The sequence below is a fragment of the Neopsephotus bourkii genome, unplaced genomic scaffold (genome assembly GCF_033783945.1).
Source record: "Neopsephotus bourkii isolate Nb327-2 ecotype Australia unplaced genomic scaffold, CSIRO-AGI_Nbou_v1 NB_533, whole genome shotgun sequence".
Taxonomy (NCBI): Eukaryota; Metazoa; Chordata; class Aves; order Psittaciformes; family Psittacidae; genus Neopsephotus; species Neopsephotus bourkii.
Window position 1 is genome coordinate 1,526,545 of NW_026901034.1, and position 27,552 is coordinate 1,554,096.

Sequence of the window (27,552 nt, forward strand, 5' to 3'; positions counted from 1 at the left end):
AGGGCCGCCCAGGCCCCGTTGTGCTCTCCCCGCTGCACGGCTGCTGTTCCCGAGCCCGGCTGCACAGCGCCCGAGGGCTGAGACAGCTCCGTGCCAGCGCCAGCGCGCTCCAAGCGCAGCCAGCTCATTACTGTAATTAGCCGGGTGCGCCGGGCAGGGCCGCGCAGCCCGAGGCTCTGCTCCCTGCGCCGGGGCCGCCCCAGCCCGGCTCACCCGCCTCCTCACGCGGGTACCTTACCACAGGGGCTCAGGGGGCTGACGCTCCCTCACGACGCCCAAAGCCGCCCACCCCTACCCGCATTACTCCCCCACCCCAGCTGCGGGCCTCTGCTCGGGCCTGCGCACCGGGGAAGCACCGCCCTCGGCACCGACCCCGGCCCAGTGACACCCCCCGCCGCCGCAAAGCACGCTGGGAGCTGTAGTTCTCCGTCCTCGCTGGGCCCCAGCTCCCGGCCGCGCCTTGCCGCCGCTCCCCGGCTCCCCCCGGGAAGGGGTCGCTCAGCCCCGCTCCCCCGGTCCCGACTCGGCCCCTGCCGGCCCCGCTCGCCCCCCGCCTTCCGCTTCCCCGCGCGACGCTCCTCGGGGCTTGTAGTCCCCCCTGCGCTATTCACGACGGCCTCTGCGCCGCTTTCACGCCGTAGCGCCCGGAGGCCGGGATGGGGCGATACGCCACGGCGGCGGCGTAAGGGCGGGCTCAGGGACAGGCCGGGCCGGCGGCGGAGCGGGAGGAAGGCGGCGGCGGAGCAGCCGGGAGGGAAGGGGTGGAAGTTGCTCTGCCCGGGGCAAAGTGTGGGGCCGGGGGAGGGACGCGAGCAGCAGCGCGGCTCCTCCATCCCCAGGTAAGCGGCGGCGGGGGGCGGCAGGAGCGCGGGGGTGGCGGGAGCGGGCCGCCCGGGGCCTCCCACTGCAGTCCCGCGGGCCACGACTCCCGCCCGCGCTGCCGGGTGGGCGCTCTCCCGGCCGGACTCTCCGGGTGGGCCCCGGCACCCCCCGGTGCCGCCCCACACTACCTGTTGCCGGTGGGCCCAAGCCCGGGGGAGGGCGGCGGGGGCTGGGTCTGAAGGCTGGTGTCGGGGGTTTCGGTGCTGGGGCAAGCCGGAGAGCTGGCAGCGCTGCCTCGGGGCTCTGCGGCTGCTTGGTGCCCTACCCGCGGGGAGCTCTTCGTACCTCCGCCCGGCCGGGTTTAATGCATTTGCGAGCCGCGCGGCAGACGTGCGGGGCCGGGGAGGTTCGAGAGTTCCCCTGCGCCGGGCTCGGCACAGCCAGAGCGAGCCTCCGGGTCTCCTCCGGGCAGCGGAGCCTCCCCTATTGCTTGAACTGGCTCGGTGCTGCTGCGGGCCGGGGCCGGGGCCGGAGCACAGCAGAGCCCCTGTCTTTCAGGTCTGCACTCTACCCTCCAGCTTAGAAACCTGCCTGCTGCGGGCTAAGCGGCGTTTTGTGCAGAGTTTCTGGAGCGCTGGGGAGTTTGCCCTTCAGACCCGGCTGGCCAGCTCTTACGCTTGGCTCCCAGAATCATCCTAAGGCTGTTTGGGCCCTGGTGCCTCATCAAGACTCCTGGATTTTACTGCATGTCAGCTCAGCTGCAGTTGTAAGGCATGTCAGCCTCTGGATCCTGGATGCAGAGGTCTGTAACGGTGGCTGGAAAGGCTCTGTGCGCTGGCCAGCTTCTCCATTTTCTGAGCAGCTTTCCCCCCCCCCCCTCCTGCGCCTGCTGCTGGGGTACATCCCTTCCCTCCCAAGCAACAGGAGACGAGCATTGTGGGGTGATCATCTGGTGAACTGCTGGGGAAGATGGAATAATGTGCACGTTGTGTTTGAAATGTCATACTGTTTCCTCCAAGCTTTTTTCCAGATTGGAATCTCAACTGCTGCACTCCACAGGCCTTTGGCCTGGGATGCGGATGGGTGGGTTTTCATGGTCGGACAGAAGGTTATCTGAGAAGTGCTTACTGCACATGGCTAGGGGCACTGGGGCAGGGATGGTGGTCTGCTGCTGTGGGTCAGTCAGGGGGTAACAGAGACCAGGAGATGTATTTGAAGGGAATTGAGATGGAGATGAGCTATACAGGTCCCAGCTGGTGGAGACATGCTGCAGATCCCAGGCTTAGCCCCTGTTGATCTGAACACCAAGACCTTGCCGTACTTTTAATGCTGTCACAGGGACTTATGTTTCGGGGCTGTGCAAGCTGCCACCTTCCCTAACCTGGAGCAGACCTGTGGTGGGAGGGCGGCCGAGTGACAGGCTAGCCTCCTGCAACACTGCTGGTGGCTTTTACAAGGCCATTTCTTGAGCCCCAGTGCCAAACAGACTGGCTGGTGCCCCTGAATGAACCAGAGCAGGGCTGAGCTCTGCCTGAGGAACGGGCTGCCGTGGCATAATGTGTCAGAGAGGCATGATTCAAATTGCTGTGATTTTATGTATGTGGGGATATTAACTCGTTTAAAGTTGCATCAGCTCCTGTTTGTGTCCAAGGCTTTAGCAGTTGGAGGCAGAAGGCAAGACCCAGCAGTGCTCCCTTCTCCGGGTGGGGTTGGAGTACTGGAGAGGACTGGAGAGGCCTTTGAAGGTGTGATGTGACTTGCTGTGTTTGCTGAGCCATGTTGCATTGGCAGGAAAGGAAGCAGCCTCCTTGAGCCTGATGACTTGGTGCATAAGGGAACCTGAGGAGTGAGCTAGGCTTAATGTTTTCTAAGTTGGCATAAATATTGAAAACCAACCCAAACCTGCTAAAGTTGCATGTAAAAAAGATTGGGCATCCTGCCCAGGCTCGGGGCTCTCTTGCAGTGGCCGGAGGACTGGGTGACCCTGTGGAGGGGCCTGGTGCCCTTGTGAGATGCAGTGACATCCCCACCATTCTCCTGGGCTCTCCACCCGTTATCTGTGCTTTGAATCCCAGAGCTTTGCAGAGGGAAATGAAGATGATATTGTAATTGAAATCCATAAGAATCATAGACTGGTTGGCTCAGAAGGGACCTTAAAGCTCGTCCGGCCCAGCTTTCTCAGCCTGTCTCTAGAGCAGAGCTGCTCCAGTCCTCCCAGCATCTGCGTGGCCCCCTGTGGTCTTGTCTGTGGTGAAGCAGGGGGGGAGGCTGGAGTGAAGGGCTCTGGCTGCAGGGCACGAGGAGGGACCTGGGCAGTCTGTGTCCTGCTGCTCTCTGCTAGCACGCAGTGCTGGGAGGAATCTTGTGAAGGGCTGATTTGCTGGAACGTGGGGCTCTGAGAAAGGTCATGTTTGGTGCAGGCTGGGGAAGGCTGCTTGTGCGGGTGGCACAGGTGAGTCAGTGGCTTCCTCCTCATTTTCCATCATAATCCCACCTCCGGAGTGCAGCGTGCTGCCTACCGGCTCTCCGCAGCCTCCTGCATCTGCCTGCCTGTGCCTCAGCCTTGCTGGCAGCTGTTGGACCCTGTGTGCACACAGCCTTTCCCAGGCCACCGGCGCAGAGCAGGGCAGGGAGGAGCAGTCTCCTAATGAATTCCTGCTATTTGGAATGCTGATGCTTGCCTTGTAGTTAGCAATGGCAGCTGAGGCAGGCTAGGGGAGGCAGAGGGGTTGTTGCCTGCAAACGAGACACATTTAACTCTTGCCTTCACAGTTCCCTTCCCCCTGCATTAGCAGCTTTCAGGTTGGCTGATACAAAATGCCAGTGCTATTCCCAACATCACCTCGTGTTCAGTGGCTTAAAAGGTGAGGAGGGGTTTTGTGTGCCATTTCCTTTTGCTGCTGCCTTGGTGCCTGGGCAGATGGAGAAGGGGGAGCCCTGGAAAGGAAATCAGATCCAAAGCAGTGTGCCACCAGCAGAAAGAGCAATTGTTTTCCTACATTTACATTGCAGAGTGTCGTCCTGCTCAGGCAGCCGCTGTTTGACAGCCAAGATAATACATTTATATGGCTGTAATTAGTGGGACGTGGAGTTTGCTGGATGTCTTGGGGGCAGCATGCTTTTCACTCCAACTCCAGCAAATAGATCAGGGAGGATTGGAAAGCCGCCGTGGGTTGCTTGAATTGGCCCTTTGGGTTTCTGGAGGTTGAATACATAACTGCTGATATTTCCTATTGTGCAGTACCCTGCCTAGTTGAAAAGAAAATAACTTGAGGGAACATGGGGCTATTTTTGCCAGCTTGAGATGATCAAGTTTGATTTGTAAAAACTGAAGGCAGGTCTTTAGGCTTGTACGTTAAAAGCAGTATTAGAACCATCTCTATTCCTCTACATATGCATGCCTCTGCCCTGCGCCAGTGGTGTAAACTCTAATATGTGTTCACCAAACAAGAAATGGCTTTTCTGTTCCTGCGGTGAAGCCTCTTCTGTAGCCAGCCAGGGCATGAGCTGAATACTGGGGGCTTGAGTAGCATCAGAGGAGGGTGGTGGGTGCTTGGTGTCTGGAGGCCAGGCTGATGTCTCAGCCCAGCCTGGGATTGGAGCTCTTACCAAAGCATTAGGGGTATCAGTTCACCTTTGCTTTGGTGAAATGGAGACCAAGACCTTACCAAAAGCTGTCTTTCCCCTCTGGCCATATCACCCAGCTGCGTTTCTGGTGTGGCACTTCCTGCGGCACCAAAGCTTTCCCTTCGGCTTCTTGTTCCCAAGCTTCCCAGCTTATGTTGTGTTCTTCTGACACTAGAAGGTCCTTCTGTAACAAACAGGTTTGCAGAGAAGCCAACTCTCGGGCAGCCTGTCTGGGTAACAAGTTCCCTCTCCTGTGTTAGTGCTGGTCGGTGGAAGTGGGAACATGGTGCAAGGGTCCCTGTGTGCTGGGCTGTGTCCTCCCTCTGCGGCAGCTCTGCTCTCCAGAGAGGCCTCTGCACTGATGTGCTCAAGGTCTTGCTCTCCAGCTCATCCGTGTCAGTCTCCTGCCCACACTACTCATGTCAGCAGGCAGGGCTGGGGCAGTCCTTGGAATTGCAGCACAGCCACGGGCTTTATGTTAAGCTGCTGGGTGTTAAGCAGTTTCTCTTCCTAGCCCATGCGTATGCAAACACTCTCCTGCAGGAGCAGTGATGTGGTGTCACGCAGACTCATGTAGGCATTTGTGGGTTCTCCATTCTCTGGTGTTTGCCTCTCTCTGTAGCTCTCAGCAGCCTTTCCAGGAGTGCCTTGTAGATGCTGTAGGCTTGGAGGTTCTGATGGAGCCAGTGCTGTGCAGACCCTTGGGCTGGATGTGTCAAGATGGTTCTTTAGAACCTTAATCAGCCCCTGATTTACTTTTTACTGGTCCCTGTGTGGTGTCTCTTACCTGCACCATAGCCTTCTCCATTGATCTGAAGGGGCCTACAAGAACGCCAGAGAAGGAAGGGGCTGTAAGATAAGGGACTGTAGCAATAGGACAAGGGGTGATGGGTTCAAAGTGAAACAGGGAAAGTTCAGGTTATAAGGAAGAAGTTCTTCCCTGTGAGGGTGCTGAGGCGCTGGCACAGGGTGCCCAGAGAAGCTGTGGCTGCCCCATCCCTGGCAGTGCTCAAGGCCAGGTTGGACGGGGCTTGGAGCAACCTGGTCTACTGGAAGGTGTCGCTGCATGGCAGGGGGTTGGGACTGGGTGAGCTTTAAGGTCCTTTCCAGCCCAAACCAGTCTGATTCTGTGTTTCTTCATTTGCTGTTTTGTTTCCATTATCAGCACATGTCCAGGTGCTCACGATAGGTTGTCTTTTCCTCACTGCCTGGAAGCCTCAGTTTTGCAGAGTGCTGAAAGAGAAAAGCTCGGTAGCCTACTCCAGAGGCACCATGCTGCATCTAACCAAGTGGCTGTGGGAGAGAGGGTGAGGGGGTCAGGCAGAACCAGATCTGTTGCTGCTGCATGCTTCTGCCATGCTCCCAAAGAGGCTCAGTGATCACACTGTTATGGCTGAATCCTTATTTGCTTTTTTTTGCCACCTCACAAATCTAAAACAGAAAATGAGACTGTGCTGGTGAGACAGGGTTATGGACAAGGGTTCTTGTTGCCTCCATCTGATGAAAGCCTGTCCCAAAGGAGACAGCACTTTCACAAGGTATGAATTTTGTTAAAACACCTTGTTTCAGGAGCAGAGAATATGAAAGGGGAAGGCTAAATGTCTTCGGGAGTGAGGTTTGCAGAGGCAAGTATTCAAGCATCGTGCTTTTCAGGGGTGGAATGGGCACGTTTGGCATCATCAGATGAATTTGTACTTTGGAATTGCCAATGGATGTAACTGCTAATGATGTCTAGGCCATGTGGAGTAATGAACATCTCTTTCTATGTTTAATCATTCAGGCAGTGTGCCCCTCCAGTCATTCCTACATTCACATCCATACCCCTTTGGAGATCCTGTCCTGCTGCTGTCCAGAATCCTCCTTGTTGAGATCCTGCAGTGCTCCAGAGGTGTTGCGTTACCTGGGATGGCGACAGCTCTACCAGGATGCTAAGCAGGGAGTAAGGCCAGTGGTGGGAACAGAACTAAAAAGTCAACACCAGAGGTTCTGAAACCACGAGTAGAGGATTGGAGTTGACCCACAAGCAGACGGGTTCCTATCTCCTGGCGGGACCGAGCTCCAGCCCAGGATGCTGCAGGAGGCACGGACACTTCGGAGCGCTGCATTCAATTGAATACTGAGCGAGTGACCGAAGATGCGAGGTTGGTTTTGTGTGCTGGTGTGATGCTGAGCAGCTCGGGGTCTGAGTAGCCATTTATTCTTATGTGACTCTCTTTCCTCTCTGTCCCCCAGCCTGGTGCAGCAGCTGCTCCTCCTAGCAGGCTCAGTGTGCTAGAGACCATCTAGCATGTTTCTCCACCCTGGCCGCTCCGCCGGTGTCAACAACAGCCGCTCCATTCCAGGGACACCCGGCTGACTTCACACCAGCCAGGCATTGGACCTGCAGAGCAGAAACCCTGCTGGGTGAGAGGCTTTTCTGGCTCTGTGCTGGGCTGGGAGAGGCTTAAAAGAAAAAGAACTTTTCTCCTGTAAGCATTGTTACCCCGCTTCTTGTCTCGCATGCCTTGTTCTTGTCTGTTTGCCTTGTGTTGAATCCTTTGAGTGTTTGCCTCTCCTCGCTGTGTGTGAAGGCCATGTGCTCATGTGGGTGGGGATTCTGGTGTCCCCTGGTTTTCTTACGGTTAAAAACAAACTGTAAGAGTGGAAGAGAAAATCTGGGGTCCTCCAGGACCTCACAGCCCTAAGATGTGGAAACTGCATGACTGCCCCAGGGGGTGTTTGAAGCAGTGCAAAGTCAGGGAAATTGATTAATCTAAGAACCTCTGCCTTGCTTTGCCTGCAGTCACCACTGTGCTGTGGCAGTTCCCAGCCCAGGACTGGGACATGGAGATGACTTTGTTGTACCTTACATGATTGGGCTGCTTTGGGCCGGTGGTGCAGAGCCTGCTCTGCAGAGGCAAGATGAGGTGGTGGGAAGCCAGACTGAGCCTGTACCTTCAGGTTACGCTTGTGTGTCCACTGAAGGAGAACCTCTGATGGTGGTGTCCATGCATTCAAATGAACCAGGCTTATGTGGCCTTTTCCAGGCCAGGGTTTTGGATTAATGGAATGAACACCACTGTACTGTGTGTTGGCCGATCTGGTCTGCTTATGGACTAGCTGAGTCTTGATGTGACTTTGGTGTCCAGCTGCTGCAAAAGGTCTGCAGGAATCTCTTTTGGTTCAGGGTCAGAGAAGCCAGGCCATGAGCACTCTGTGGTCTTTGAGTGGTGATCGTCACCAGGAAGGGGTAGGCTGAGACTTGCGCGATGGCTAGTTCTCAGCTGTGGGAGGGGTGAAGTAACATTCCTGGTCTTGGATCTTTTGGATGCAGCCTCGGAGTGTCTCATGAATGCTACTGAAGGTGTGCAAAGCCCTTGCTCTGTTGCTTTAGCAAGCAGAGCCTGCTGGAGGGAAGGTTGGGGTCTGTAGCATCCCATGAGGCTGAGGCAGCACGACACATCTCACAAGGCATTTGAGAGGGACTCCTGTGATGTGATCTCTCCATCTGCTTGTTTGGGTTAACTGAGGTTCAGGGTGCTGCCAGCCGCTCTTGGTTAAGAGGCCAGCTCTGCCATGGTCGACAGCCGGTAAGGCTGGCTTTGCTATAGCAAAGGCAGCTTCTTACTCAAGGCATCTGTATTACACTTCAGCTTTCTCATCTTAAAGTACAGCATTTTCCTCATGTGATCGTTACATTTGTTCAAATAAGTGCTCTCATGAGCAAATATTGCTTAAGGCATTGTGTAATTGAACACATCCTACAGTTCCAGTTGTAGTGGTGTAGCTGAAGAGGAGCTGCTTGTGGTGGAGACAGTGAGCCAGTGGAGCTGCTCTGGTGAGGGAAGGGGAGTATCATAGTGTCAGGCACTCTCACATCCAAATCACTTTAGTTTTATCAAGTGTTAACACCAGCTAGGGGAGGCCACAGGGATGCTGCAAGGGCTGGAGCAGCTCTGCTCTGGAGCCGGGCTGAGAGAGCTGGGCTGGTTCAGCCTGGAGAAGAGAAGGTTCCTTAAGGGGAGACCTTAGAGCAGCTCCAGTGCCTAAAGGGGCTCCAAGAAAGCTGGAGAGGGGCTTTGGACAAGGGCCTGTAGGGACAGGACAAGGGGGAATGGCTTTAACCTGACAGAGAGGAGACTGAGATGAGCTCTTAGGCAGAAGCTCTTCCCTGTGAGGGTGCTGAGGCGCTGGCACAGGGTGCCCAGAGAAGCTGTGGCTGCCCCATCCCTGGCAGTGTTCAAGGCCAGGTTGGATGGGGCTTGGAGCAACCTGGTCTAGTGGAAGTTGTCCCTACCTGTGGCAGGGACTTGGAACTGGGTGAGCGTTAAGGTCCCTTCCAGCCCAAACCAGTCTGTGCATCTGTGTATTCCAATTATAGTATCATCTCCTGACAGAAATAACGAACATCAGGGTGCAGAAGCATTCATGTGTTTTTCAGGGTTGCCCAGGACAGTTACAGGGATGATTTGGAGGTGCAGAGGGGTAAGCAGTAAAGTGATGCTTCTCCATTAGTTTACTGCGCTGAGCTGTGCTAAAAGGGGAACTGTCATCTTGCCTACCCTGGGTTTTGCTCTGCCTGTCCCACCTACTGTGTGCTCTCCCGGATCCCTGTGCTCTCAGGGAAGGTGGCAGCCTCTTGTGCACTTCTCAGTGATTCTTCTGCTTTTATGTCCTGGTTGGTTGTGATGAAAAAGCCAAAAGCCACTGCTGTCTGTCAGGCTCATCCTACCTTTGAGCTTGCCTGAGGCACAGCCAGAGACATGGTGGTTTAAATCTAGGCCATCTGGTTGGAAATTGGGACGTGGTGCTTGATTAAAGCCAGGAAAGGCCAAATTGCGTAAAATTGGCAGAAGGAGACAACCAGGTACTGCTGCCCTTGTGTGAAGGGCCTGTGTGACTCTGGACAGGATAATGCAGTGAAGACTGGGAGCTGTCTGTAGCAAGGGGTGCAGCTGGATGTGGTTTGGATGTGGTTTACCGCCTGTCTAATCTGTGTTAGAATTAAAGCTGTGGCTGGAGTGTGTGGGGACAGTGTGCTGAGGGACATCTCCCCCTCTTGCCATCTCTGAGACTTTGCTTTCCAAGTCTGTACCACGGGTTTTCACTGGCCGCAACTCTGCTTCTTGCTGCAACTTTGTTCCTCTCCCTTCTGCAGTAGCCAGCTCTTCACCTGCTTATCTGTCAGCTTAGCATGATCTGAAGATAAAAATCCCTGGTGTCCTTTTGGGTCTGACCTCGTGTTTGTTTGTGCTATGCCTGGGCACCTACGGCCCTCGTGAGTTCAGCTTGCCGGGTGGTTGGGAGGAACTTGATGGGTCATCAAGTCCAGTTTCCTACTGCTGAAGACCGTCATCTTGTGCAGGTCAGGAACTAACTCTGTGCTTTATTTCTGCAGTGCTTCTGGAGCAGCTGGTCCAGAGATCTGCTCTTTGAGAGGTTAGAAACCCTCCTCTGACTTCCAGTATCCCATTTTCCTGGGCTGGTTTATTGTACCTGTGCCATTGCAGAGTGTCATCTTGCAGATGAGAGATGACTTGCAATTTTCCTGGTCCTCTGTAACCTTTATGTCCTGCAGCAGTCATGGCTCTTGATGCAGATTTGTCCTGAGAAGCGTGTTGAAAGCCACTTTGTTTTCCCATTGCTTCTTTTGGGGAGTTTGGTTTTGCTGGGCCCCTTTATTTCCATGTTGTGCTTTTGAGCGTCTTACATGCAGGTGGAGTTCTGAGCTGCGCAGTTTATGCGTGGTAGACAGTACAAAAGAGCCTTTTCTGTCCTACTGCTGCTTTTTTAAAGTTTGTCCTTGCTACTTGTGCCATCTTGCTCCTTCAGGAGGGAGAGATGTTGTCAGAAACGGTTGAATCAAGGTGAACCTGATAAAAAAGTATATTGAAGAGCTAGTGCCTGGCTCTTACTCGTGGCTCTTATTCATGTTTATCTCTGGCTGTGAATGTGCAATAACAACAGTTCTGTTCTGCACAGGCTGGCACAGCCTCAGACAGGAAGATCTGCTGTTTACCAATCAACACTCTGCTGTAAGTGAGAAAGGGGGGGGGAAAGAAATGTTTTATTGCTGCTGGGTAACCCAGAGTGTAGTTAAACCTTTTGGGGGAAAAAAGAAAGAGGAAACTAAGAGCACATGTGTTACTCAAGATGCATTTTTCCTGGCAAGAGTCCCATGTGTGTGTTCTTCCGGCAAAGCATCCCTGCTTCTGCTCCTTTCCATTCACTCTATAGCATATTGGTAGCAGGCAAGTAAAAGCTTCCTGTTTTTATAACAAACTGCTCACAGCAGGCCGTATGTTGAGGGGATTTTTCAGCCTGGCATATTTTCTAGCTGGGGCAGGCTGTGGACTGAGTTGGTTGACAGAGCTCTGCTACAGGGATTCTAAATACAGGGAGGAAAAGATATGGAAATCAGATCTGCTGGTGAAGCTTCCCCAGATTGGGTGCTGTGGCTTGGCTTGTTTTGTTTGCCCTTGTCTTTCTTTCTGTGGCATTACCACGATGTTGTTAATGAGACAAACCATGCCAGCCCACACAGGCTTTTGTTAACGCTGTACTCAAAGGCAGCCACAATTAGCTGGTAAACCAGAAGATACAGGAATCTTGTTGCACTTTGTTGCAGCAATGTTAATTGGCTTAGTAGAGCGCTTGGGTTTTAGAGGTTTGGTTGGGTTTTATTGGTTTTTTTTCAGACCCTTCTTCAGCACTGCCTTTGTTGCCATTTACATGCTTGTTCAGAAAAGGACCTTCCTGCTCTTCAGTTGTCAATGGAGATGGTGTTTGAAGTTAACTCTTATTTTGAAGAAACCTTCTTGTCTACTGCTTTTCTCTTTCTCCTTGTAGCTTGTAACTAAGATGTTGATGGCCCTTTCAAATCTCTATAATCCCCTCTCTCAAAGTGATTATGATAGATTTGCAGTAGCTCACTGGGTAATCTGTCACTGGTCTGCAGTGTCCTGTGTAAGGGAGAAGAGAAAACTTTTCAGACTTTGATGGCAGTTGCTCTATGGCTAAGTTGCTTTACAATAAATCTACTTTTCCTATGAATCTTTCGCTTCAGGCTTTGGGCACATCTTGCTCTGCCTGCATACTTACGAAGAGTCAGTGCTGGTCATTGCTTTTCAAACCAACTCAGCTGCTGTGTATGAGTTTCTTCTGTGTTAAAGTTGGGCCAGAACCAGTTTCAAGGCAGCTGAAGGAAGGTAAAGATCCTCAAGCTTGCCTTTGCATGTTGATGTCTGTGGCTGGAAAGCTGTGCTGCTCTTCTGGACTTCATTAAAGCATAGCATAAAGTGTGAGGTCCTGTTCGGTGCTGGTCTAGGACTCGGGTTAAATTATCTTCTTACCTCATGAATAGTCCATCTGGAAATCCAGGCAGCTCATTTCATCTGCTGATACCTCTGCAAGCAATGCACCAAGCTTGTTTCTCACCTGATTTGGAAAATAGCTCATTTGCAGCTTCCCGTCCCCCAGGTTTCCTCTAAGTCCGTAACATCTGACTGCCCCCTCTGCTCTCAGCCCTGCTGCCTCATAACAAATGTTAGAGTGGGCAAGTTTTACCCTTCTCTCCATGTTCCCTGTCCTCCCAGCGCTGCCTATCATCCGAGTGCCTTGTGAACCTGGAGATTTCTGGCCTTGGGAGGTGAGGCACACTTTCCCAGTGCCAGGACTATGCCCTGAGGCACACAGGAAGCTTTGTGGTAGAGCATGAGGGCTAAAATAGCCTCCCACATCCCAGCTGAGTGTTCCGACACTGGCCCATTCTTCCTGTTATACCTATACCTAAGTCTGTCCTTGGAGACCTTCCCTTCTCTCCCTGCCAGAAGCTTTGCAAAGGAACTGGAACTTGCTGACTCCTTAATATCCTGCCAGACTGCAGCGCTCGGGCTGCCTTGTAGTGCTGGCTTGGCAGGTGAAGGCAGGGAGAAAGCAGCAGTTTCTTGTCACCAAGACAGCGGCTTTGTGCAAAACACAGAGCATTCCCATCTGCTTGGCTGCTTTGAGCAGGGGTCGTGCAGGTGATCATGGGAGCTCTTGCTGCACCGGAGCCATAGAGCTCTTGTTGAGTCAGTATTTAACATCTTGAATTGCATCTGCCTGGGGTGGATGTCTTGTTGCTTGACTGCTTTTCTTCCCCTGCCTTGTGGAAGAAGAGAGATTATTCATCCTTCTTCCCCTGGGGTTGCTTCTGTTACCAGGGTCATTGCAGCCTGGTGAATCTGAGTTGTGCACTGCTTGGTAACTGCTGGTACCTGGTTTGGCACATCCTCAGGTTGGGCTGCCCTGCTGTGTGGAGCTGGGAGCTGGCTGTGTCATTTTCTGTGCACACAAATGCTTGAGCTTCTTTTCCTTGCTTGGTTGGCATGACACACCTCCCGGACTCCACTAAGCAATCCTTCTTTAGTTATCCCATACCTTATAAGCCTCTTCTGGGGCTTTAAAGCCTTTGTATGCTGACATGTCTCATGCTGTGCACTTTACCCATCTTTGTACACTGCTCCCTGCTTACACTGGACCCTGTTTTCACACATGCCCCTCTGTAGTGATAGGTAGGGAGCTCTGCTTGGTGGTGGCAAGATTGGTAGAGGGCCAAGGGTCTTCATGATGTATGAAGTGGTCTGCTCCAGCTTGATGCCCCATGTCAGCTGTGCTCATCTGCCTCAGTGAACTACTTTGTGCTTAAGGATGTGCAAGTCACATTCTGCAGTCCCTAGGGCTGTGTGTGAGGATGGGACATTCAAAGCTCTTCAAGAACCCTTATTTCTCCCTGAAGGCAGGAGGTTGCATGTAAGTGAGCATAGAGAGCTTCTCTTTTGCTGTTGCCGGTGATACCGGATCCCAGCCCATCTTAACCAGCCCCCAGGCAGGGGAGTTCACACAGCAGAGGGAGGAGAAGGTACTTGCAGCCTCCTCCTGTGTGACTTCTGGGCACAGCTTTGAAGGATCCTTTTCCCCCAGGTACATGATGTGCCTTTTCCTGAGCCAGCTGCTGGCCCACCACCTCAAACAAGAGCTGTCTACTGTGTGGGGTGGCTGCATGTTCACTCCTGCATCTTCCCTGGAGTAAGGGAGTAGCTCAGAGGTGAGCTTATTTAAAGGTTGGGATAGTGGAGGAATTATTGACTTGACAAAGTCCTGTCCCTGAGTCTGGGAGGCTGAAAACCAAGAGGCAGGGACCTGTCTCCTCTTCCTGCTGCGTGCCAAAAGGAAGACCTTGGGGCTGATCTTAGCAGGATCCTCAGAAAAGTTGATCCTGCAACCTCCTAGATAATGCTGGAACACATGGAATAGTTCCCTTCTTTCTGTTTTTTGCTCTCTTCAGAGCCAAAACTCACTTTGAAGCTGGAGAGATGGAAAGGGGGTTGGACAGACCCCGCTTCCCACCTTTCCTGCCTGCTTTGCTTGGGGTGATGCGATAAAAGAGCTGGGCCCAAAGGGTCAGACTATCGTCTGCTGTTGAAGGTTTATCTGGAAGCATCCAGGCCACTGCTCTGCTGTCTGTGCAGCAGTAGGAGGAACCTCCATGTGAGAGGTTTATCATCCTGAAGTGCCCTGAGCACTCAGAGTGCTGGTGGGGCCACTTTGAGGAAGGTCCTGCATCACGTACGACCAATCAGGGTAAGCATGTGCACATGGCTTGGGGGTAGGAAGATCAAATCTGAGTTTATTTTGGAAGCAGTATTTTGGGAACAGTTAAACAGTGTCAGCTGAAACCTGGTAATTATTGCAGCTGCAAGGGGCAGAAAAAACAAAATCCAAACTCAGCATCTTGCTAAGGTGCTTAACTGTTAATTTCCATGAGTGAGATCCACCCTTCTCAAGACACTTCAATCTGTTCACATTCTTGCTTCCTCTCTGGATTAGATAGGTGGAAGCAGTGCTTTATTAATTAGAAGGAAAATCCTGCTCCATCCTGCCAAGGAGCTCTTGGCAGTTTGTTTCCCTTCAGCAGCTGAAGCCTCCCCTGTTCTGCTCTGGGCAGTGTGCCTGTAGGACATCTCCTGGGGCATCTCCCTGCCCAGTGGGAGAAGTTCGTCCAAAGTAAGGGTGAGCGCTTTCAGAAAGGCCTTCTTCTTTGTGGGCTTCTTTAATTGACCCCTTCCCTTACTGTAGTGTAGTTTCTCACCTTTCCTTCTTGCAGGCTCCTCATTTGCTTAGCATTGGCCAAAGGCGTTCTCTGGTGCAGCATGGCGAGCATGTACACACTTTGCATTGAGCTGTAATGCTGCTGCTCTTCTTGTTCCAAACAGGTTTGCCCTCTCCTCTTCTTGGGCCAGCATTCCCCCCTAAATATTGTTCACTAGCTGCTCTCACCTGGCATGAGGGGTCACCCTGAAGAAAAGGATTTACTGCTTTGCCTGGAGAAATCCGATTTCACACAGCACTCTCAGCCAAGCAGCCCACTTAGACCAGACAGTCTTGGAGATCACTACGACTTAGCTAGGTTATCCTCCACCTATTTATAGATCCCTTCCTCTCCCCAGCTCCACCCACTGTGGGCTTCTACTACACTGCTTTAAAGCAGGATTCCCAGCCTCTCCTCTCCCTGTGGATCATTTGCATTGAGCTCAGAGACCCTGGTGCAGAGCTGGCGGAGGCAGATGGGCCAAGACCCAAGCAACACATTGGGAACCAGCAGTAATGCAGGCAGGAGGCATGCCTCTCACTTGTTGTGGTGAGCTAAAACTGGTGTTTCCATGTGGAGGAGGAGGCAAAAGCTTCTGTTTTTCCAGCTTGAGGAAGTGGTCTCAGAAGAACCTGTGGAATTGCTTTATTTGGCAGTTTAGCTCTGGAGAGGGGGGGAAGCTCTTAACTGAGCATCCTGCCTTCTGTTTCACTCAGCCTACAGTGAACTCTTCAGGGCTGTGTTTCTACCCGTCTTGCCTTTATTTGTGTACTTTATCATAGTAGAACCCAAGCCTTGAGGTGAGAGGCAGAGTTTGCTCTTCTAGCAGGTCTCAGGGTTGCATCCCCCGTGCCTTTGCTGGAGCACATACAGTGCTGGTGATGGGGCAGCTGCAGGTGTGTGACAACTGATGGCTCCAGCTAGACTCGAGCTGATGGTACTTAGAAGTACTCCTCCCCTCACATCACGTCTTTCATTTAGCCATAAATTCAGATTTGTTACAAATGAACTGCTTGAATAGCAGGAAATGAGAGGGGAAGCGCCAGGGATCCTCTTTGGCTGGATCTGCAAAAATCACTGCACTCTTGCTGCTGGGCAGGTAGCGGGAAGCACAGTGTAGGGATGTGTTGGCTGATGCTCAGCAGTTGGGCAGACCAATTAAACTGAGGAAATTGAGGTAGGGAAATCTGTGTTCTTGGGCTCTTTTTTCCCCAGTTTTATTTTGTTAGTCCAGGCTTTGCAAGTTACAGAGAAGAAGCCGTGACAGAGAAGCTGACATTCTCCAGCTAATGGCCTAATGAAAGCACATTCTGGTATTAAGCTCGTAGCAAAACTGCACCTGCTTCTTGAGCTGCTGCATTTGGGAGTCTGTTATCTGTTAAGGCCTTTCTTGATCCCTTAGATCAATCCTGGGATTGAAAAACTGTATTTTAGGAGTCTTAGCCTTTTTATGGCACAAAGTAGTTCCTTTGCAGGGTCTGTATGCTGTTCATTCATCTCTCCAAATCCTGGTGGGTAATTGAATAAGCTCAACTGTGCTGTTTTTTTCTTCTTCCTCGTTTCTTCTTTTTTTGCTCTGTTAAATGTTCCCTTGATCCATTCCTCCTGACATGCATCCTGACATGCATCCCGATTGCCAGGCCTTTTTCCATTAAGGAGAGACATGTTTAACTTCTGTGAATACTGGAGGACACAGAATGTTTCTGTAGTTTAACTCTGAGGATGCTCAAAGAATACATTCTAAACTGTAGGAAAGAGAGAGGGAGAAAAGGAGGAACAGTACCTGCCCCTGTGAGTAGGGGCATGCTCAGTATCAGCTAAAATCTGGCTTGAGCTGAAACTATTTCATTGCACTGTGTGAAACAGCCACAGAAAACATGCTGGTGCAGATACCCTGTCTGCCCAGTTTCCATCTTTCTGTAGTGGGGTGCAGGGAAAGAGGGATATTTCATTTCATGTACAAGAAAAATTAAACATCCTGATCACACACAAGCCATCCAGTCATACCTCTTGTAGTGGAGGGTAACAAAAACCTGTGTGCTGGTCAGAGCCCAGAGCTATCACAATAAAATCCCCTTTCTGTGTGTGTGTGGCTCCCCAGGGTGTTGGTTTGGGCTTTAGGTGAGGCTTGCTTGTCCCGTTTTCTCCTGCTTTACTGTGGTGGCAAGGGCTTTCTGCTGGGCTTTCCTCCTCTAGTGGGGCTGTTTCCCCTGCCTGGGGGCATTGAACTGGGGAGAACCTCTTCTAGAGCTCCTGTACTCCCAGTCTTCAGGCAGCAAAAACTGGGTTTAGTGAAACAGTCCTTGCCATCCCCCATGATGGGGATCCTGGTCACAGCATGCATGAATAGGCTTCTAAAACTGGAGGGTTGTTGCTTAAATCATACCTTATCTTTCTCTTTTTTTTCTTTCCTTGTTTCCCCTCTCTCTTCTGTTATTTTTTTGTTTGTTTGTTTTCTTTCAACTCGTGATCAGAACCGACCTCCCTTTCTCCAGTGTGTCAGGATCTTTGCAGCAGCCCATGCCGCAGCGCCTCGCCTATTCCACCTGAACTACCATGCCACTGGCTTGGACCTAACCTAGGATAAACCTCGGCGTGGCCTGGGTAGGGGGGAACCATGGGGAGCTCTGCCTCATCGCTGGCCGCAGAGACGGAGTCGGACCATGGCTTCAGTAGCACACCCTACCCCGGGCACCCAGCTGTGAGCTGGTATAGGAGTAGTCACAGTGGCCCTGTTTGGGAAAGTGCCCTTATAACACGGCAGCATCAGCATTTACACCACCGGGTGCGAAGGTAAGGAGGAGGGGAAAGAGCCTGCTTACCTGCTTACCTCTCTGCTTGAATCCAGGCTGGTACATCTGAGAGATGAGTTGCTTTGCATCCTGTTGGGTGTGGGATCCTTCTGTCCAGAGGCTCAGTGCAGCTCCTTGTGAAAGCTAGAGCCAGATTTCCACATGTGATGCCAAGCTGTGTGATGCAGAACAGACTGCAGGACTCATCCCAGCATTCCTCACTCACCTGAATTGCGCAGGTGACTGCCTGGGAATGTGATCTCCATTCTTTTAGTGAGTGTGCCATTGGCTTCTCTTCTTTCTGACCTCCCAACTACACTAGGTATCACAGATGAAGGATTGTGACTCCAGGTTGGGTTGTGAAAGTATCAAGAGCTTCTGAACTCAGCAGGAGAAGCTGTTAACATGCAAAAGCAGCAAAATGTTTTTGAATACCAGATCCAGGGGAATGAAACACACCAGAATTACTCTGCAAAAGAGCTCAGTGTTTCCACCCCTCAATTTCTGCCCCTCAATACCCCTCCTTGAAACACCTCAAATGTGTCTCCAAGTCATTGCCTCTGCCCCTTCCCAGTCAGCCGCTTGCAGTGAGGAGTTGTTGTTCATGTTGAAGGGCTGGTGTCCTGCATTCAGTCTCTGACAGGTTGAGAGGTATGTTAAAAGCATCTAAAACCCGTCTGCCCAGGGGCTTGGCTACAGGGGCTGCTGTGTTGTGTGCTAATAATATTTGAGCCACTGCCTGGTGCCTGCTCTGTGTAGATTCCAGCCTCAGTGGGTGGTTGTACCTGCTTGAGTTTGGAGTTGCTAGACTTTTAGGAATAGCTGCTTGCTTCTGAGTGTCCCTGAGCTGTTGTGGCTTGCCACTGGAGGTGTTTGCTGTGATGGTCATGTAGTATCTGTAGTGTAGTCCCTGTTTTCTCGCCTTTCTGCTGCTGTGAGTCCTGGAATGTGCTTCACGGGGTCTGGTGCATGATGCTGGGAGACTGAGGCAAGTGCCATCACACTTTGCTCCTTTGTAGTCTTGTCTTCAGTTTCTTTGTTGAGCTGCTAACAGTGTTAAACCAAGTGGGTGTTGCCTTTGGTCTCAGTCATGGACTTGAGTTCCTAGAAATGCCCAGGAAGCATTTATAAAGGCTGTTTTGTGCAGTTTTGAACATCTATTGCTGTGTGTACCAAGCATTGTGGCTGGCCTGCAGTTCTGGTTGGGGGTCTGTTCTGGGGAGGTTTGTCCTTCTGGTTTAGAGTGATCCTGAAAATAGAGCTGGGTCCTTCCTGCAGGATTAGAAGAAGGACTTGGGGGCATTGGTCAATGAGCAGCTCCCCATGACCTGGCTTCATAGAGTGCTTGAGCCCGGAACCTCCACCTGTGCTGGGCTGCATCCCCAGAGCGTGAGCAGCACGAGAGGGAGGGGATTCTCCCCCTCTGCTGTGGTCTGGGGAGATCCCTCCTGCAGTCCTGAAACAGCACAAGAGGAACATGGTGAGTCCAGAGGAGGCCATGGAGATGTTGTGAGGGCTGGAGCAGCTCTGCTCTGGAGCCAGGCTGAGAGAGCTGGGCTGGGTCAGCCTGGAGAAGAGAAGGCTCCTTAAGGGGAGACCTTAGAGCAGCTCCAGTGCCTAAGGGGGCTACAAGAAGGCTGGAGAGGGGCTTTGGACAAGGGCCTGTAGGGACAGGACAAGGGGGAATGGCTTTAACCTGACAGAGGGGAGATTGAGATGAGCTCTTAGGCAGAAGTTCTTCCTTGTGAGGGTGCTGAGGCACTGGCACAGGGTGCCCAGAGAAGCTGTGGCTGCCCCATCTCTGGCAGTGTTCAAGGCCAGGTTGGATGGGGCTTGGAGCAACCTGGTCTGGTGGAAGGTGTCCCTGCCCATGGCAGGGGTTGGAACTGGAGGAGCTTTAAGGTCCCTTCCAGCCCAAACCAGTCTGGGATTCTGTGGTTATTCTGTCTCCACTGCTGCCTTCCCTGTGTTCCTTGCAGAGGTGGGGAAGGTGTCAGCAGCTCACAAATGAATGCCCCAGTTAGCCTTTGCACAGTACTGAGGTTTAGGGACTTCCAGTGCAAAGCTGGCACAGGGCAGTGAAGAGATTGTATCTCTGCAGCCTTGTGTATGCCAGCTGAGACTGCTCGTGATTCGAAGTCTGTAGCTTGGAGGAGCTTGAGAAACTAAGTGTAATCTTGACATGTGGAAATAAATTTCCTGAATAACCAGGCTTTGTGGATGTTGGGAGCGGATGTTGGGGCACGAACAGGAACTGCCGGTCTCGGTGCAGATAACACTGGTGTCCTGTTACGACAGGAGTGGTTTTTCTGATAATTTTGCATATCCCCTGTTAAAGGAAGAAGAGAGCTTATCCCAGCAAAGTGCTGCATGATTCCTGGAGACAGGAAAATCACTGGCCGTGATTCAGTGAGCAGTGAATTGCGTGGGAAGAACTCGCTTTCGGCAGTGATTATGGAAGTGGGTTCAAAAGACCTGCTGAGATCAGCCAGCTGTCAGGCATCAAAGTACCTGCAGTTCTTATGTCGAGGTGGGTGAGATAACAGGGTGAAGAAGCAGCAGAAGGCTGGCTTTCAGAGAGCAACTGGTAAACATATTCCCTTAAAAGAACGAAGTCAGTCAACAGAACAACCCAGTGGAGGCAGCCCCTGCCTGTGAATGGCCTCATCCCTGGAGTCCTGTAGCACAGGAAGGAAGTGGGGTACTGAGAAGTCAGTTCAAGGCTAGACAGGAGTTCTGGGATAGACCTGGCTTTTCCTGCTGATTTTCTTCCCCTGCCTGTGACCACCTTCAGAGATGGTAATGCTTCAGGTGCTCTAGAGCAGCACACAGCCAAGCCCGCTCTGGTCGTCCCCTGTGGGAATGAATGCAGCCCTTCCCAGGCAGCAAAACAGGGAGGCAAGTGTTTCCTAAGTAACTTTGGTCTGTACTTGGTGGGGGACCACAGGAAGGTGTTCCTCAGGGTGAGGTGGGAATAAGGGCAGAAATAAGTGCTGTTTGGCTTTCAAGGTTTTGGAAGCTGGGAGGAAGCTGCGTTGTTTCTTGCTGCCTGGGGTTCTGGTGATCTGGAATTCTCTGTCTCATGAAGGCAGATGGACAGGAGGGAGAAGAGAAAGGGCTTTCATGGTAGAAGCAGTAAACTTATGACATCCAGATTTGACACCCTGGCCTCTTCTGGGCCAGGCTGCAGAATCTCTTTCTCTGTGTCAGCTTCCCACTTTTTAAACAGGAGCAGGTCCCTGTCTTCTCCAGTGTGCCAGGAGAGCACAGCTACTTAAGGACTAGAGGCACCAAGTGTCATATGCATGTTGCTTATAGGGATCTTACTGCTTAAACCTCTGCTTACGGCAGAGATGTTTAAAAAGACATCCCTGGTAGCTGTATGTAGCCAGGCAAATTTCTGGCTTAGTTACAAGTCTCCTTGGGCTTCTCCTTGCTTGTACACTTACAGTTGTTTGAACCCGGAATCTTGTTGAGTGAGAGTGTGCAGCTGAGCCTGCAGACCATCATGACCAAGCTTCCTGATGTGCCAAACCCTTCATGAAACTGAAAGCAGCAAGATGCCATGCCACAAATCTGGGTGGTAGGACACAGGTCCATTGCTGCAACTGCTGGAATTGAATGGTTTGAGAGCTGTGGGCTAGTGGTGGTTTCTCCTGCTCCTGGAAGTGGTGGTGGCACCTCTCCAGTGTGCATCCTTCCATAGCTGTAAGGTGTTAGGAGGGAATCTGGGCACTGAACTGCCTCCCGGATAGATTCAAGGGAGTGTTTCTGTTTCATAAAGTGGATTCATAAAGAGGGACAGCAGGGTCCTGTTGAGAACCAAGAACTGCTCGAGTTTGCTCTGCTCAGGAGAGGCTTTGTGGGGAAAGTATTGCATGGTCTGTTCAGCTGAACCTCAGTGGCTCTGCCTACCACTCGCTTTGGTTGAAGCTTTCAGAGCTCTTTCCTTTTCCAGCGAATATGCATTTTCTGGGCTTTCCCACAGCACTCCACAGAGTCTTTTTATTTTCTATACAATCCTCTTCAGAATGAAATACCTCTGGGCCTCAATGACTGTGGAGGGAGGAACAAGCTTTATGTTTTAATGCTAAAAATATCTAAATCTCTCTGCTTTTGGAGAGGAGCAAGGAGACCTGCTGCTGTTGTTGGCAGCTGGTGGGAGGGCTCTTGTGTACCCCCTGATGCCCAGAAGCACCACGGAAAAGAAACGTGGAGCGAGACATCGTGACCTTGGTGGTTGTGAACTCCATGGCTTAAGTGTGTGAAAAGCAGCCAGTCAGATCTTTTGAGTGGTATCACACGATCCTGTCTTGGGGGCTCTGAGCCATTTTGAGGATGATGGAGATGTTGGTAACGGGACACAAGTGTGCCCATGAATGGCAGGGATCCATTTGGAGAGTTGTGTGCATCTTCATCCCACCCTCCTGTGTGATGGCACTTTGCCTCCAAGCACCGCATAAGCAGAACTGGTGTCTGGAGGATGTGTTTCTTGCTGGGGAAACCAAGGCCCAAGGGCGAAGGGGGATGTCTGAGGGGAAAAACTGCTGGTAAAGCATCAGGTGACTCTGGAGGGTGTCCCTGCTTCGGTTTTCTGTCGTCAGAGCTCAGGTTGGGCATCAGCCTCCGTGGGCCAGTGTCCACGCCCTGTGTCCCGAAAGAGCTGGGGTTGGCGCAGGCACAGCTCCCTTCTTCTTGCCAGCAACCTGCTGGGTTTGGGTATGCTCAGAGAGTTGATTTTGTAGAGTTGATTCTTGAAAGAATCACAGAGTGGTTTAGGTCTGAATGGACCTCTGGGCTCCAGCTGGTCCAGCTCCCCTTCGAGTGCAAAGAACAGAGACATGTGTGCCTGTGGAAAAGGTGGGGATAACCAAAATCTACTCTGATTGTATACCCACAGAGGAGGGATGAGGAGGGAAAAAGAGACAACTCTTCAAAACCACAAGGGTGCCAGCATCAGCTCTGATATTCAGGACATGCCCGTTCCTCACACCAGAGCCGAGCTTGTGTTCCCCAGGGGCTGCAGTGAGGTGGGCACATCCCTCTGCGGGCTGTGCTCCCTCTGGAAGTTGCTGTGGCATCAAGTTCAGCTGGGATTTGATAGAGTAAAATGATGTTGCAAGTTGGCGTGGATACCTGCTTGATGGGAACGTCAGGCTTGTAACTGTTTGCTTGCCAGTTCTCATGGAAGCATACAGCCCCTGTGCCTGGGGCTTCCAGTCCTGCCCATCCAATTTCCATGCTTGCTGCTCTACTCCCCGAGCCTTGTAGTTGTTTAAATTGAGACTATTTATAGCTCTGGAGCTGTGAATAACTTGGAGGGTGGTGCAGAGCCAGTTTGAGCCCATATCCTCCTGATTTTACACAGTGGGATTGGATAAAACCTGAACAGAAGTGCCTGAACCCCATGCCTGGAATGTTGCTGGCACAGCATGGAGAGAATGGACCTGTCCCTTCAATAGTGCCCGCCTTAAGAAGGGAAGGCAGTGCCTACCTGCTTTTGGGGTGCTCCTGGCTGCTCCCTGTTGCTCCAGGGAAGTAGGTTCAGGTCCTTCTCCAAGTGACCTGTTGGGTAGTTTTGCTTTGGTGCTCTCAGGATACTGGACTACACAAAGGAGTTTAGTTAGCATCCAGCTTTGGCTGGGCATGGATCTGAAGTCCTGTCCTCTTCGTCTCTTTTGGGAAGAGATCCTGGAGATGTGATTTTGCTGGGAAGGGAGCCGGCCTCTTGTACTGGGTGCTGCAGGAATGTGGTCAGAGGGCATGTGGGAGCCCATTGGTGTTCTGTTTGGAGCAGGCATGCTTCCAGATGCAGGTATGGTGGCTTGGGAGAGGGATTGGTAGGTGGTGATTTTTTTAACTTTTATATATTTCAAAAGCAGGGAATAGTAAGAGGAGCCAGAGAAGGGTTTATTGTTTTCCAGAGCAACCCTTCTGTGTTGTTCCCTGGACATTTTTTTGGTTGCAGGGGAAGGAGCTTGGTCTAGTGTTTCAAGACAAATCACTTGCCCCCTGAGAGGTGTCATGCATGTGGCCTGGACCTCTGAAGCATTCCCAGTTGTCCGGAAAGAGCTGATGGATGGATGGATGTGATGACAGCAGGAAGCTCAGGAGCCTGGCTGAGCTGCTGCAAGGAAGGAGGAAATGTAGGGAAGGGGTGTGGGGGAGATACTTCATTGGTTTTGTTGGTCAATGAGCAGGTCCACGTGGCCTGGCTTCAATGAGAGCTTGAGCCCAGAACCTCCCCATGTACTGGGCTGCATTCCTAGAACATGAGCAGCATGAGAGGGAGGGGATTCTCCCCCTCTGCTGTGGTCTGGGGAGATCCCCCCTGCAGTCCTGCATCCTCCTCTGGGGAAACAACACAAGAGGAACATGGAGCTGTTGGAGAGAGTCCAGAGGAGGCCATGGAGATGCTGCGAGGGCTGGAGCAGCTCTGCTCTGGAGCCAGGCTGAGAGAGCTGGGCTGGGTCAGTCTGGAGAAGAGAAGGCTCCTTAAGGGGGAGACCTTAGAGCAGCTCCAGTGCCTAAAGGGGCTACAGGAAACCTGGAGAGGGGCTTTGGACAAGGGCCTGTGGGGACAGGACAAGGGGGAATGGCTTTAACCTGACAGAGGGGAGACTGAGATGAGCTCTTAGGCAGAAGCTCTTCCCTGTGAGGGTGCTGAGGCGCTGGCACAGGGTGCCCAGAGAAGCTGTGGCTGCCCCATCCCTGGCAGTGTTCAAGGCCAGGTTGGACGGGGCTTGGAGCAACCTGGTCTAGTGGAAGGTGTCCCTGCCCATGGCAGGGGATTGGAACTGGATGAGCTTTAAGGTCCCTTCCAACCCAAACCAGTCTGGGATCCTATGGTTCTCCCAGGTCATGTAAAGAGCTCAGGTGCAAGCCACGAGCCAGTCCATGTAAGAGTCTGCAGCATCTGTCCTGGCCTGTGTTAACCTCATGCTCCTGCTGTCCTGGTCCGTGAGAGTGGGTGTGAAGGCAAGAACAGCCTCCTGCTCTCTACCCATGGGAGGGCAGGGAGCTCCCTTGCTCCCTGAGCTGTTTAGTGGCCCGCCCGTTCCCTGGGTTCATTCTGGAGCTCATTGTTTTCCTCCAAAGTTACCAGGTACTGGTTGCTGCAAAAGCCATGTGTTGGATTCCTTCGACAAGTAACATAATCCAGTTTGGCATTGATGGCTCTGGGCTTGGGTCTCTGACTGCCACGATTCAGGAATGGAGAGGGGAGGACACCCGTAGCTGCAGGCTCCCTTCGTCCACTCCAACCCCTGTGGCCAGCACTTGGATTCGAGCTGAAAGGCTGCCTTGATTCCAGCTCTGCTGGTGCCTGGAGGAGACGGAGGGGAGCGTGTGCTGAACAAACCCTCTGCAGGCCTTTGTTCCCTGGTGAAACAGTTCCTCCAGCCTTGGCAACAGACAGGCAGTTGTTCAGGAGCCACAGGGAAGGTAAGCTGTACTTGGGTGCTGTTTGTGTGCTGTGAGCTGGAGCTGCATCTGTCTGTTCCTGCCCAGGGATCCACAACCAAGCCACATAGCTGTGTCTTAATGCTGACAAACTGCTCTGGGCTTTTTGAATTGGTTCCCATCCCATGCTCCTGCCCTTCCCACTCTGTCCGATGCTGGCACACCACCAGCATCGCAGCAGCAGCCTGTGCAGGCTGGGTGCACCCTGCAGCATCCCTGCCCACAAGCATCACTGAGTCCCTGTGAGGGGTGTATGCTGAAGGTCACTGTGAGGAGCTGTGAAGAACTGATCTGAAGAGAAGGAGGCCGCTCCTGTGTTCCAGATGGCATTTCTAAGGCTGCAGCAGGACATTCAAACCAGAAGGGAAGTGGAAGTGAAGTGTGAACACAACCCACAGCCCTTCTGGATGGTGGCGGGACACTCAGCAGGAGGCTTGGGGCAGTGCACGGGGTAAGTATAAGAGTTTAGGCTGCAGGTGCCTTGGATGCTCTGCCAAGTTGGCAGCTTGCTGGGAGCTAGAGGGGCCTGGCCTGCCCTTGCCCGCAGCAGTGCAGAGCTCAGCTTTGACCCACACGTGTGGGTTCAAGCTGTGCTGCTCCCAATGCTCAGAGGAACATGGAGCTGAGCTCCTGCCTTTGGAATGTGGCAAGTTCACTAGGGCAAAATATAAGGTGTTGTGGGGCTGGTCTTGCCACCTTTTGGTGGGGAGGAGACAGAGTTTCTGTACCTGCATTCTGTAGCATTCTGTAGCATTCCCCAACTGTGGAGTGAGAGAAGGTGGGCACAAGCAAGATCTTCCTTGGAATCTGATTTTAACCAGCATATCTTGAAGAAGTGACGCTGTTAAATACATAGAAGGATAGATGTGTGTGTGTATAGGTATATGTGTATTTCTCCCCTGCCCTGATTCCTTGGGACACAAAGGACATTGCACTTCTGTTCAGCACCCTGGTACGTGATGGTACATGCTACATGCACCGGGACTTATGCCACCAGCTGGACCAGACAGGTTCCTCTTTAACTTTCCCTGCTGAGGAGTTGAAGCTTCTCCTGCTGCCTTACCCCACATCTGCTGTGTCTGTCTGTGGGGAGGGACAAATGTGAAACACTTGGTGTTTCTCAAATGTGGAAAAGACTTTTTTGCAGGAACTGAAGGGTTACAGCTGTGGCACTGGCTGTGTTGGGCACCCCATTGCTTTACACATTCCCTTGGGGAATCTCCCAGCAAAGCTTGGCACAGCAGGCTGCTTTCATAGAACCCAAGACCGGTTTGTGTTGGAAGGGACCTTAAAGCTCCTCCAGTTCCAAACCCCTGCCACAGGCAGAGACACCTTCCACCAGACCAGGTTGCTCCAAGCCCCATCCAACCTGGCCTTGAACACTGCCAGGGATGGGGCAGCCACAGCTTCTCTGGGCACCCTGTGCCAGCGCCTCAGCACCCTCACAGGGAAGAACTTCTGCCTAAGAGCTCATCTCAATCTCCCATCAGCCTGTTTTTCCCTGTTTTCCTACAGCAGAGGTAGGTGCTCTGTGTGTTCTGGGCGTCTTGGTGTATGCTCTGCAGGCCTGGCTCACTCAGTACATGTGTGAGCTGCTGTTGGAACTGCTGCTGGTGGTGACGTGGTGGGGAGGGCACAGCCAGTGACAAGACCCATCTGTCTTGTGCAGTGTTTGAGCCTGCTGTAGGCAGGGCACACATGCTCTTCCTTTCCTCTCTGTCCTGTGCCCATAGGTTGGCAGTGATGTCCTTCAGGTTGTCCTTGAGGAGCGTGTGTGCTGAGGTTACCCAAGAGCAACTTGTGTGGGACTTGAAAAGGATCCAGAGCTTTAAGTGAGAGCAGGAGCTGCCTTCCTTGGTAGGAAGCACTGTGTCCTGTGCAGGGAGGGATGCTGAGCTGCTAGAGGAGCCCCAGCATGGCCTCATTCATGTAGGATGCTTCTCTGCGACGTGTTGATATGTGAGGGCTAATTGCACGTGCTCAAGCCAGGAGTATCCTCTAGATTCCAGCTGTCAAAGCACTAACTTAAGTATGTGACATCTTTATGAGGCAGTAAACAGGCAGTAAACAGTTCTACAGTCTGAATTAACTGAGCCAGGGCCTCCAGGGTCCTGTATAACTTGTAGGGGCTTCTCTGGTAATTCCCAACTGCTCCAGGAGCCGGCCGGGTGTGTTGCTGGCTCAGTTAAGGAGGCAGCAGCTCTAGAGCGTGGGGCATGAACAGAAGGAGCAGGTTGGGGTGCTGGGGGGGTTGTATGGCTCAGCCTGCCCCAGCACAGCCTTGTTCTGAGAGTTTGAGGCTGGTGGAGATCACATGTTGAAGGAGCCTGTCCCACTGCCTGCTGGGTGCTGTGCAGAGCAGGCACAGGTCTGGCTCTGCTCTCCACATCCAGGGGTGGTTTCTCTTTGTACCTACCAAGGCTGTTCTAGAAGCCATCAGTGTAAGGAAATGGAAATGGCAAGTAGGCTGGAACAGCCAACCACAGTGAGATAACATGGTTTATCCCACTGATTATCTTGGTAACTGTTGATTAACTGTCCTTGCTAAAGTTCAGGTATGAGAAAGAGAAGTGACCTTTGCAGGTCAGCTGCAGACAAACCCACGGCTGTTGGCAGGACTCAGCCTGTGCACAAGATCCCATCTTCTCCCATCTATTCCCACCTGTGGAAGGTGTCCCTGCCCATGGCAGGGGCTTGGAACTAGATCCCTTCCACCCAAATCATTCAGTGATTCTTCCT

At 52.3% G+C, this 27,552-nt stretch overlaps 1 protein-coding gene across 6 annotated transcripts in view; it reads left to right on the forward strand.

Annotated features, from left to right (window-relative positions):
• The first annotated feature begins 728 nt into the window (after nucleotides 1-728).
• CAPN15 (calpain 15) overlaps nucleotides 729-27,552 on the forward strand; it is a 59,612-nt gene continuing 32,788 nt past the window's right edge. Inside the window, exons 1-6 of one of the 6 annotated variants that reach the window (XM_061350774.1) lie at nucleotides 744-839; nucleotides 6,230-6,590; nucleotides 6,682-6,852; nucleotides 9,827-9,867; nucleotides 10,411-10,463; nucleotides 17,035-17,353. In XM_061350774.1, the coding sequence (XP_061206758.1) occupies nucleotides 17,178-17,353 (176 nt within the window). In that variant the 5' untranslated portion in view covers nucleotides 744-839; nucleotides 6,230-6,590; nucleotides 6,682-6,852; ... (1 more) ...; nucleotides 10,411-10,463; nucleotides 17,035-17,177. Of the gene's footprint in view, nucleotides 840-6,229; nucleotides 6,591-6,681; nucleotides 6,853-9,826; nucleotides 9,868-10,410; nucleotides 10,464-17,034; nucleotides 17,354-27,552 lie in introns of all 6 variants that reach the window. The other 5 variants (XM_061350773.1, XM_061350776.1, XM_061350772.1 and 2 more) reach the window with 5 other exon arrangements.